The 13,371-nt window shown below is 40.0% G+C and overlaps 1 protein-coding gene across 1 annotated transcript in view; it reads left to right on the plus strand.

Annotated features, from left to right (window-relative positions):
• Positions 1–13,371, plus strand: part of T3dh (Type III alcohol dehydrogenase) — a 62,370-nt gene that overhangs the window by 19,341 nt on the left and 29,658 nt on the right. The window contains exons 3-6 of the mRNA XM_071675436.1: positions 3,900–4,108; positions 10,239–10,435; positions 12,025–12,193; positions 12,489–12,656. Coding sequence (XP_071531537.1) covers positions 3,900–4,108; positions 10,239–10,435; positions 12,025–12,193; positions 12,489–12,656 — 743 coding nt within the window. The remainder of the gene's footprint in view (positions 1–3,899; positions 4,109–10,238; positions 10,436–12,024; positions 12,194–12,488; positions 12,657–13,371) is intronic.

Raw genomic sequence — 13,371 nt, forward strand, 5'->3', positions numbered from 1 at the left:
TGGAGTTTGCGATAAAGCAAAAATAAATAATATATTTAGTTGCTATATCCTGTAATTGTGAGGTAGCGCAAGGAAACAGACGAAAGAATGGCCCGACCCATCCACATACATATGTATATACATAAATGCCCACACAACACATATACATACACAGACATTCCTTGCACACCTTTCACCCTTCTGTATGTTCAGGCCCCAGTCGCTCAAAATCTTTTCACTCAATCCTTCACCTCCAATTTGGTCTCCTACTTCTCCTCATTCCCTCCACCTCTGACACATATATCCTCTTGGTCAATCTTTCCTCACTCATTCTCTCCATGTGCCCAAACCATTTCAAAACACCCTCTTCTGCTCTCTCAACCACGCTCTTTTTATTTCCACATCTCTCTTACCCTTACGTTACTTACTCGATCAAACCACCTCACACCACGCGTTGTCCTCAAACATCTCATTTCCAGCACATCCACCCTCCTGCGCACAACTCTATCCATAGCCCACGCCTCGCAACCATACAGAATTGTTGGAACCGCTATTCCTTCAAACATACCCATTTTTGCTTTCCAAGATAATGTTCTCGACTTCCACACATTCTTCAAGGCTCCCAGGATTTTCACCCCCTCCTCCTCCCTATGATCCACTTCCGCTTCCATGGTTCCATCCACTGCCAAATCCACTCCCAGATATCTAAAACACTTTACTACCTACAGTTTTTCTCCATTCAAACTTACCTCCCAATTGACTTGACCCTCAACCCTACTGTACCTAATAACCTTGCTCTTATTCACATTTACTCTTAACTTTCTTCTTTCACACACTTTACCAAACTCAGTCACCAGCTTCTGCAGTTTCTCGCATGAATCAGCCACCAGTGCTGTATCATCAGCGAACAACAACTGACTCACTTCCCAAGCTCTCTCATCCACAACAGACTTCATACTTGCCCCTCTTCCCAAAACTCTTGCATTCACCTCCCTAACAACCCCATCCATAAACAAATTAAACAACCATGGAGACATCACACACCCCTGCCGCAAACCTACATTCACTGAGAACCAATCACTTTCCTCTCTTCCTACACGTACACGTGCCTTACATCCTCGATAAAAACTTTTCACTGCTTCTAACAACTTGCCTCCCACACCATATATTCTTAATACCTTCCACAGAGCATCTCTATCAACTCTATCATATGCCTTCTCCAGATCCATAAATGCTCCATACAAATCCATTTGCTTTTCTAAGTATTTCTCACATACATTCTTCAAAGCAAACACCTGATCCACACATCCTCTACCACTTTTGTATATATATATATATATATACATACATACACAGACATATACATGTATACACATGTACATAATTCATACTTGCTGGCTTTATTCATTCCCATCGCCATCCCCCCACACATGAAATGACACCTCCCTCTCCCCGCATGTGCGCGAGGTAGTGCTAGGAAAAGACAACAAAGGCCACATTTGTTCACACTCAGTTTCTAGCTGTCATGTATAATGCACCGAAACCACAGCTCCCTTTCCACATCCAGGCCCCACAAAACTTTCCATAGTTTACCCCAGATGCTTCAGATGTCCTGGTTCAATCCATTGACAGCACATTGACCCTGGTATACCACATCGTTCCAATTCACTCTATTCCTTGCACGCCTTTCACCCTCCTGCATGTTTAGGCCCCAATTGCTCAAAAATTTTTCACTCCATCCTACCACCTTCAGTCTCCCACTTCTTGTTCCCTCTACCTCTGAGACATATATCCTCTCTGTCAGTCTTTCCTTACTCATTCTCTCCATGTGACCAAACCATTTCAATACTCTTTTCTGCTCTCTCAACCACACTCTTTTTATTACCACACATCTCTCTTACCCTTTCATTACTTACTCGATCAAACCAGCTCACACCATATATTGTCCTCAAACATCTCATTTCCAACACATCCACCCTCCTCTGCACAACCCTATCTATAGCCCATGCCTTGCAACCATACAACATTGTTGGAACCACTATTCCCTCAAACATACTCATTTTTGCTTTCTGAGACAATGTTTTCGCCTTCTACAATTCTTCAACACTCCCAGAACCTTTGCCCCCTCCCCACCCTATGTCTCACTTCCACTTCCATGGTTCCATCCGCTGCCAAATCCACTCCCAGATATCTAAAACACTTCACTTCCTCTAGTTTTTCTCTATTCAAACTTACCTGCCAGTTGACTTGTCCCACATCCCTTCTGTACCTAATAACCTTGCTCTTATTCACATTTACTCTCAGCTTTCTTCTTTCACACACTTTACCAAGCTCAGTCAGCAGCTTCTGCAGTTTCTCACCCGAATCAGCCACCAGCGCTGTATCATCAGCAAACAACTGACTCACTTCCCAAGCCCTCTCATCCACAACAGACTGCATACTTGCCCCTCTCTCCAAAACTTGCATTCACCTCCCTAACAACCCCATCCATAAACAAATTAACAACCATGGAGACATGGTTGTGTGTGTGTTGCGTGAGGTGGTTTGATCGAGTAAGTAATGAAAGGGTAAGAGAGATGTGTGGTAATTAAAAGTGTGGTTGAGAGAGCAGAAGAGGGTTTGTTGAAATGGTTTGGACATATGGAGAGAATGAGTGAGGAAAGATTTTCAAAGAGGATATATGTGTCAGAGGTGGAGGGAACAAGAAGTGGAAGACCAAATTGGAGGTGGAAGGGTGGGGTGAAAAAGAATTTGAGCAATTGGGGCCTGTACATACAGGAGGGGGAAAAGCATGCATGGAATTGAGTTAATTGCTACAGTGTGGTATACCGGGGTTGACATGCTGTCAGTGGACCGAACCAGGGTATGTGAAGTGTTTGGGGGTAAACCATGAAAAGATGTGTGGAGCCTGGATGTGGATAGGGAGCTATGGTTTTGGCGCATTACACATGACAGCTAGAGACTGAGTGTGAATGATTAGGCCATTTTTGTCTTTTTTCCTGGCGCTACCTCACTGAAGGAGTAGGGGGTACTATTTCTTGTATGGTGGTGTAGTGACTGGAATGGATGAAGGCAAGCAAGTATGTACATTTTTATATATATGCATATGTATGTATATGTATATATATATATATATATATATATATATATATATATATATATATATATATATATATATATACATATATATATATATATATATATATATATATATATATATATATATATATTTCTTTTTCTTTCATACTATTCGCCATTTCCCGCGTCAGCGAGGTAGCGTTAAGAACAGAGGACTGGGCCTCTGAGGAAACATCCTCATCCAGCCCCCTTCTCTGTTCCTTCCTTTGGAAAAAAAAAAAAAAGAGAGAGAGGGGAGGATTTCCAGCCCCCCGCTCCCTTCCCTTTTAGTCGCCTTCTACAACACGCAGGGAATACGTGGGAAGTATTCTTTCTCCCCTATCCCCATATACACATATATATATATATATGTGTATATGAGTGGATGGGACATTATTCATCTGTTTCCTGGTTCTCCCTCGCTGATGCAGGAAACGGCGATTAAGTATGAAAATGATGGAATGATGTGGTATACTGGGGTTGACGTGCTGTCAGTGGATTGAAGCTGGCCATGTGAAGCGTCTGGAATTACCAGATTTTTTCAAATTCCTCTCATCATGTATATGTTTTAGTGACAACTTTCTTGTGTGTTAGTAAGATGTATCTAATTGTATGATATTTGTGCTAAAAAAGATTGAATGTATAATTATATTAAGATAAGATATTCAGCATGAAAGAATATTAAATAATCATGCAGAATTTTGAAATTCATAGTTTAAAAGAAAAACGGTTTAGTTAAACTGTACTTCAGGTAGGTCATTGTATTTCATTCATGCTTAATGAGAAGTCTATTTCTTTTGTAGATGGCTTGTTCAACTGTTCGTTATGGACCTGGTGTAACCAAAGAGGTTGGCCAAGATGTGCAGGCCCTAGGTGCTAAGAAGGTGCTAGTAATGACAGACAAGAAATTGGCTGAGATGACACCTATGTCTAGTGTACTGGACTCCCTCACAAGACATAAGATTGACTTCTCAGTGTTCGATGCTGTTCGGATTGAACCAACTGATGTCAGGTAAGGAAGCTATTTTTGGCGAGTCTTCTAGTCTTTGGAACAGTTGAATGCCTCTGTTTGTGTCTGTATATACATCTTTTTAATCACATGTATCTACTTATAGCTATTTTCATCTTGCCATTACATGTCTGTTTGTCTGTCCATTTCTCTGTGTTTTTTTAACTGAGCCTCAAGCTCATTTCTGTGCATCTCTTATGTTTCCTACCTTTCATATGAGAATTTGCTCACTTGATACTTACTTTGAATATAACACCCATAAATCCACCATATTTTTTCCTTTGTTGTGTTCACTATCCTTCCTTTTATAGAACCTATGGTCTTAAGATGCCTGCTGGCATTCTTTGTATGAAGACTAATACTGCTGATTTTCTTGCTAGTGCCTTTTATTCATGTCTGTACCATGTTGGCATATCTTCCCATTATAAGATACTCACTTTTAAGCTGTATGCCTCCCTTGAAGTTCATCTTTACTCAGTCTTTCAACACTTCATCTCACTCCTTCATTCCTTTATACCGAAATCTAGTGCAATCCATCTCAGTATTAGCCATACATCTGTTTCATTTTCACGTTTCTGTAAGATATTACATTGTAGAATGTATTTCACATTCAAACCATTTACCTTTTTCATTGGCCTTTTTTGTCTGTTATCCTAGCACTACCTTGCTGGAGTTTGCGATAAAGCAAAATAAATAATATATTTAGTTGCTATATCCTGTAATTGTGAGGTAGCGCAAGGAAACAGACGAAAGAATGGCCCGACCCATCCACATACATATGTATATACATAAATGCCCACACACACACATATACATACACAGACATTCCTTGCACACCTTTCACCCTTCTGTATGTTCAGGCCCCAGTCGCTCAAAATCTTTTTCACTCAATCCTTCCACCTCCAATTTGGTCTCCCACTTCTCCTTGTTCCCTCCACCTCTGACACATATATCCTCTTTGTCAATCTTTCCTCACTCATTCTCTCCATGTGACCAAACCATTTCAATACCCTCTCTTCTGCTCTCTCAACCACACTTTTTATTACCACACATCTCTCGTACCCTTTTGTACATTGTCCTCAAACATCTCATTTCCAACACATCCACCTTCCTCCATACAACCCTATCTATATCCCACGCCTCGCAACCAAATAACATTGTTGGAAGCACTATTCCTTCAAACATACACATTTTTGCTCTCTGAGATAATGTTCTTGCCTTCCACACATTCTTCAATCCTCCCAGAACTTTCACCCCCCTCCCCCACCCTGTGACTCACTTCTACTTCCATGGCTCCATCCGCTGCTCTATCCACTCCCAGATATCTAAAACACTTCACTTCCTCTAGTTTTTCTCCATTCAAACTTACCTCCCAATTAACTTGTCCCTCAACCCTACTGAACCTAAAACCTTCCTCTTATTCACATTTACTCTCAACTTTCTTCTTTCACACACTTTACCAAACTCTGTCTCCAGCTTCTGCAGTTTCTCACCCGAATCAGCCACCAGCAAACAAGGACTGGCCCACTTCCGAAGCCCTCTCTCCAAATCTCTTGCATTCACCTCCCTAACAACTTCATCCATAAACAAATTTAACAGCCATGGAGACATCATGCACCCCTGCCGCAAACCGACATTCACTGGGAACCAATCACTTTCCTCTCTTCCTACTTGTACACATGCCTTACATCCTTGGTAAAACTTTTCACTGCTTCTAGCAACTTACCTCCTACACTATATACTCATAATACCTTCCACAGAGCATCTCTATCAACTCTATCATATGCCTTCTCCAGATCCATAAATGCTACATACAAATCCATTTGCTTTTCTAAGTATTTCTCACATACATTCTTCAAAGCAAACACTTGATCCACACATCCTCTACCACTTCTGAAACTACACTGCTCTTCCCCAATCTGATGCTCTGTACATGCATTTACCCTCTCAATCAGTACCCTCCCATATAATTTCCCAGGAATACTCAAGAAATTTATACCTCTTTGGTTTGAACACTCACCTTTATCCCCTTTCCTTTTATACCATGGCACTATGTATGCATTCTGCCAATCCTCAGGCACCTCACCGTGAACCATACATACATTTAATATCCTTACCAATCACCGTCTCCTGAAGTAGCAAGGTAGTGCAAGGAAACAGACAAAAGAATGGCCCAACCCACTCAAACACATGTATATACATAAATGCCCACACATGCACATATACATGCCTACATATTTCAATGTATGCATACATATACATATATATATACACATGCACATATTCATACTTGCTGCCTTCATCTATTCCTGTCGCCACCTGACATGAAATAGCATTCCCCTGTCCAGCACGAGGTAGTGCTAGAAACAGACAAAAAAAGGCCACATTCGTTCACACTCAGTCTCTAGCTGTCATATGTAATGCACCAAAACCACCACTCCATTTCCACATCCAGGCCCCACAAAACTTTCCATGGTTTACCCAGGTGCTTCACATGCCCTGGTTCAGTCCATTGACAGCATGTCGACCCTGGTATACCACATCGTTCCAGTTCACTCTGTTCCTTGCACGCCCTTCACCCTCCTGTATGTTCAGGCCCCGATCTCTCAAAATCTTTTTCACTCCATCCTTCCACCTCCAATTTGGTCTCCCATCTTCTCGTTCCCTCCACCTCTGACACATATCCTCTTGGTCAATCTTTCCTCACTCATTCTCTCCATGCGACCAAACCATTTCAACATACCCTCTACTGCTCTCTCAACCACACTCTTTTTGTTACCACACATCTCTCTTACCCCATCATTACTTACTCGATCCAACCACCTCACACCACATATTGTCCTCAAACATTTCATTTCCAACACATCCGCCCTTCTCCGTAAAACCCTATCTATAGCCCATGCCTCGCAACCATATAACTTTGTTGGAACCACTTCAAACATACCCATTTTTGCTCCGAGATATATGTATATATTTAAATAAATTTGCCTTTTTCTACATTGGCATGGTAGTGTTGAGAACAGGGGACTGATCCTTAGAGGGAATATCCTCACTTGGCCCCCTTCCTTGTTTCTTCTTTTGGAAAATCAAAAATGGGCGGGGAGGGTTTCCAGCCCCTGCTCCTCCCAATTTAGTCACCTTCTACGACACACAGGGAATATGTGGAATGTATTCTTTCTCCCTTATCCCCAGGGATCGGCTGTGCTATAACATGGGTAAAGATATGTTAGGGCAAAGATCCAAATACAAATTGACACTGGAAGGTGAGAGAGGGACATGACCAGATTATGCCAGTAAAGATGTTGTAGTAACTCCTGGAAGGAAATTATTCAAACCAATCTGTTGGTTATGTCAAATCCATTACCATTTTTGCTGTTGTTTTTGGATAAAGCAATTAGAAGATGTAACATGAAAGTAAGTAAAAACTTGTAAATAAGGATGTAAAGAAATACATTTATAGGATAAGAGTGATGGATGAATGGAGCAGGTTGGCTAAGGTCATGGTTAATGCAGACAGCACGCATAGATTTAAGAGGTTTTATGATATTAGAGAAAGTTTATATGAGTGTACATGATATTACAGAAAGCTTACATGAGTTTACATGAGAAAGACAGACAACAGGAGGCCTGATTGACCCATGACTGTGCTGTTTGGTAGAAAAGAAAAATAGAAATTTAATTAGACAAGAAAATGTGATTTCACTCAGCAGATTTTTAGCTATCACTGACTTCCCACTACTGCACATTAGCCTTCTACTGTCCCCGATACTGCTGTCATTTATACAGTTTATTTCTGGCATTATTCTCAGAGTATACCTGGTTATAAAATATTTGTCTAAACGACTTTTGAACATATTACCTTCTCCTGAAGGTAACTTATTCCAGTGCTTAACACATGCATATTCAAGAAATATGGCCCCACAAGCTTAAAACTCCCTTCCCATACAGTACATATTGGTGATAGGTGATAAATCATACTCTCACAGATATCCTGATTCCATTATAAAAGTGCTTAACGTTGGAGAAGTTTACCATGTGTAATTCCATAAATATTGCATCCAAATTTATTTTTCTCCCTCTTAGGACTCACCACAGCAGTAGAGTCTCCTTAAGTTGTGAACTACAGTGCTGCTTCTCAGTCTTTAGTGCCTCACCAATAAAAGGCCACTAGCAGAGGGCACCTCAAGGGCAATATGTTTCTGCCTAATATTCCAACCTACTACTGCTACTTAATGTTGCTGCCTGGTGTTTGTACCTGCTACTTCTATCTAATGTTTCTACTGATTGCTCCTGCTTAAATGGTCCTACCTACTTCATCTGTCATTATTCATACTATTTTGCCAAAAGGCAGGGCTAGCACATAGTGCTCACCACAGGAAGATCTAGAGTTCCAAAGAATGAACTGTGTGAGTTAAGTATTGTCAAGTGTTATGTGTGACAAGGAGAGATTGTATGTTTGCATACAGAATGCCAGTAGTTCGCGTGTGAGTGAGACAAAAAGAAAAGACAACTACCCAGGTCTTTGGAATGCATCTTGACAACTTCTGAAGTGCTGGCTCACTACGCAGCTGTCACTAACCACCCTGATACTGAGGTGGGTAGTACTGGTAAAATGCCTCTTTGGTTGGTGCCTGCCTACCAGCTACTTCCACCTCTTACTCTCATAGCTTTACTGCCAGTGTAATTCCTCAGAGTCTTCTTATAAAAACTTTTCTGTATAGCTTTGGGCAGAGAGTTAATGAATTGCATGTCATGTTCAGACATAATATTCTTCTCTTAGATGACAATGCCTTTGGGATTAAGGTAAGCTGAAACCTTAAAATTTTGGCGGAGAATGAAACTGTAGATTAAGAAATAGCCTTATTGTCATCCACTTGTGGAAGAATGGATCAAGAAAGCATCATGCTCATAGCCAGTTAAATCTCATATAGCCCTTTTGGACTTTACCAGAGATTATCAAGGGGACCATATATTTTTGCACCATGGAACTTTGAAACCTTTTATAGTGAGGATGAACTCTATACTGATTGAATAACTCATTTTATAAGCTCAACACAGGATTTATGGATGGAGAATATGATTGGAGATATGTGGCCTCTGTTTTAGCCTTCCTGAGAACCCTCTCAATGAGGGAAATTGGGAAAAGGGGTCTTTAGCACTCATCCACCTCCTTCATAAGATGACTCCTTAGTTTAGATATTATGGCTCTACCCTCTGTGGCTCTGGGGATTCCTTCTTCAGGAGAGAGAGATTTAGTGTATCTCCTGATCACCTATGAAGGTATTTATTTTTGCTTCTGGGTATGGTCTTCTTATCTGAAAGTTTTTCTCGAAATCCTCCCCTCTTTTAGTTAATAGGCTTTCATGCTTTTAGGGAGACAGCAGGGGAGATATGTAGATTTAGAAAATTGAAAAACTTTTTTTCTCTCAGGTGGTGCCCCACAAACACTCTATCATAGTTTTTGTACTTTGCCTACCTAGCCTCACCTTCTCCTGCTTTTGAAAATCTTTCTACCAAATATGACCACTTTTGGGTTGATGCCTGCAATCTCTGAATTCAGACCTGAGATGCTGGGGCTAGGATTGAGTGGTTGATGATGTAGCTTCTGATTGGGTGAAGGCAGGCCCAAAACAAGCAAGTTGCTGCTACCATGGTTGAGTGGTTTGCAAAGGGTAGAGAAAGTCATTGCTTCCTCAGCTGGAAGATCCTTCATTCCTGTGGTACCACACAGAGAGAAAAGTTTTTTCAGTCCTCAGAACCAAAATCTCTCACAACTACTTTCCACTCAGTATCAGAAGTACTGTATTAGCTTTAAGTAGTCATCAGAGTCACTATATTCAGGTTAATATTATGAAGGAATGAATGCATTAGTCATATTTGGTTTTCTGGTTGTTTGATAGTAGCCATGCCTAGTCACTGCAGTTTTATATTAAAATGTCAGTAATTGCTCATATGATTGACACTGAAGCAACAAAAGTTAATAAGTACATATTCATGTGTGTTTGCTTTAATTCAGGGTGCATTACAATTAGGTGAACTATTCCCTGTAATATGCCACTATTCTTGACTTGTTTCTGACTCAAACTAATGCAGTGTTTTTTCTTCAGTTTACATCACCTTAGTCCAATTTTAGTTTTAAGGATGCAGCAGACTTTGCAAAGGCTGGTGGCTTTGATGCGTACATTGCTGTGGGTGGAGGGTCTGTCATGGACACATGCAAGGCTGCCAACCTCTATGCTTCAGACACTGAAGCTGACCTTTTGGATTACGTCAATCCTCCTATTGGCAAGGGGAAGCCAGTAACAGTCAAGCTCTCTCCTTTGATTGCCAGTAAGTATGACACAATGTATTGCAGGCCACCAAAGCTGTGGTTGAAAGAACATTCCTGTAGGTAAAAACAGTGATTATGAGACATGATATTAGAATAATTTTTTCTTTCTTCTTTTTATCATGTCAGATATACTTGTTGAGGTAGCCATTCATTTCACACATTCTTATATCTTAATGCAAGCAAGAGATGAATGCTTCTTTTATGATACTAAGGATGATGTACAGTATTCTTTACAGTAGTGTTATTACCAATTCTAAGGGTTTCTTAACACACGAAAGTATGGCATTGGTTTAACTAAAGATGGTAAGGAAGATTCTTGATTTCCATTTGAGTATGGGAAGTTGGACTCATGATAGTTAGTTGATTAGTTCAGTACACATCCTGAACCTGTTTAATGACTTACTTTTGCAATTAGTCACACACCTGCCAACCTTCTGAAGTTTTGGTGCATTTTGTACTAGGCTGATGCTCCCATAACTGCATCAGTGCATCATATTATTTCTAGCTTTGTTTCTATTCTAAAGTCAGAGAGGTTATGTTCTGTTTAACTGCTGATTGTGGAGGCATGAGATGTTGCTGGATGTTCGTATGCCATATTTACAAACACAAACACAGTGGGTTGTATGAAAATCACGCCAGCAGATATACCCAAGTTGCCCTAGTAGCACCGATCTGCACACAGTGGTAGTAACTGAGACTGACCCACTGGTGGCAGCGTAGCATGCTCCACTCAGGGCCCATGCTCACTCCATCCATCAACCCTAACAGAAGTTTTGGCACACATTCTTCTGCATATGCATTTTGAAATATTTTACTTATTTGTAAATATTTTATGTAGAAGAATTACTAAAATATAAGCAATTATGCATTACTAAATGCCTCAATCTTTTGATGTTTGGTGATGTAAGTAGTCATGAAGTTCTCAATAGGTGCCACCTTGCACTCTCTCTTGGTCAGCATCTTGCACTACGCCATCTTCTTTTTGAGGCTCAAGGTTTTCCTCTTGCACCTCATGTGAGACATAGATGGCTTTGAGGAGCTGCCTGGCAATTGCTGATGATGCTTGAAAGGGAACATTGTTCACAGTAGTAAACAAGGGTGCACAAAATACACAAATGTGCAAGACCAGCACACAACCTTGCACCAGAGAATACATAGGAGATGGTGAACAATCACTGGCACCACAAAACACCGGATAGTGGTGCACACACAAATGAAAATATTTTTACTTTTTTAATTTTTCAAATTTTTTTGGATATTGGAAGGTTGCTAACTGAAATTGAAAGACTTTTATTGCTTTGAACATTTTGATGTTGAATTACAGTTGAATTACAGATAACGGAAGTTTTACCGTACAAAGATGTGTTATGAGTTACCTATGGTGAGGTTTTGACAACAAGCACTTACGGCTAGTGTGTAGCTTTCTTGCATGTCTTGCTTAACTAACAGTACTGTTCTTCTCTCCTGCATATTTTATAATTATCAATATTTGTGTCATCTGGAACTGTTTTATAGCCATATATCAGAGCTTCTGAATATTTTTGTGCCAAGTCCTTGTACATTTCTAATTTCACTTGTTTTCTCACAGTTCCTACAACTGCAGGCACTGGAAGTGAGACAACAGGTGTTGCCATCTTTGATTATGAACCATTAAAGGCTAAGACAGGAATTGCCAGCCGTGCTCTGCGTCCATCCCTAGGCCTTATTGACCCTTTACATGTACTGCTCATGCCAGAGAGAGTTGCAGCATATAGTGGGTACGTACCATCTTATTTTGAAAAATATTTTGAGAAATTTGTCCTGATGTCTATTATCTAAAAATGAAAAGCTTTATGTATAATAAAAAATTAGGAGTTGCTTTTGAACTAGCCAGTATTAGGCATTTAACTTTGTGCATAGTGTAATACTGTGATTACAAAATACTAAGAACTACTGGTATAACAGTAGAAGGATCATACATTGCTGAATCTCATCATGCTTGACTTTAATTGTCAGATACAGTGAAATGCTTGTTACTCTCCATCCCATGTATTTTCATATTATTGTTGACAGATTTGATGTATTGTGTCATGCCTTGGAGTCATACACAGCTATTCCCTACTATGAGAGGTCCCCTTTACCAGAGAGCCCTCTTTTGCGCCCTGCCTACCAGGGTTCCAACCCTATATCTGATGTTTGGGCTGTCCATGCATTAGATATCTTGGCAAAATATTTCAAGAGGTAAGGCCTTAATCTGTTTCTAACTAGGGATAGATAGGAATGAGGTTTGCCCTGTTTCACTCATTTAGCACTTTACCTTTTTCAAGCAGCATCTTCAACAGTATTTCATATGGCTTGTCAAGTGTGTCTTCACTTATCCTGTTGCACATATGGTGAAATTTCATCATGACCATGAGCCTTGTATGAGTCAAGACTTGTTACTATTCTGTTAATGTCTTTTCTTGATATTTTGTTGCTTTCTAAACCTCCTTCCCATTTCATTAATTTGGTGTTGGAACTTACGCTGTGAAAAGATGAACTTTTCATTTAGTTCCTCACATTTCCATACATTATCCTGTACAGTTTCTGTCACTTCATCCTGTTGTTTGATTAGATGCCCTCTAGCTGACAATTTACACATGGTGAATGTACAAAAAAAGTTTTAAATTTTCTTCTGCCTTGTACACAATAATTTATTAAAAATTTCTTTGATCTCCTATCATATCTTGCTAAACTCATTCCATACTATCTTACATCTACCAAATTCTGGCTGACTGGAGTGCTGTCAGTATTGTTGTCACAGCATATCTTGAAGCTTCTTTCTTTTTGACATCTTTTATAGATGTCTTTTCTTAACTTCTCCTCAAGGCTAAAGATACCCATGTACCTACTCCTTCACCCTAAATTTTACAGAACCTTTCTCCAGAATATTTTGTTTTTGGCTGATGAACTATTT

This window comes from Panulirus ornatus, chromosome 21 (assembly GCF_036320965.1).
Source record: "Panulirus ornatus isolate Po-2019 chromosome 21, ASM3632096v1, whole genome shotgun sequence".
Taxonomy (NCBI): domain Eukaryota; kingdom Metazoa; phylum Arthropoda; class Malacostraca; order Decapoda; family Palinuridae; genus Panulirus; species Panulirus ornatus.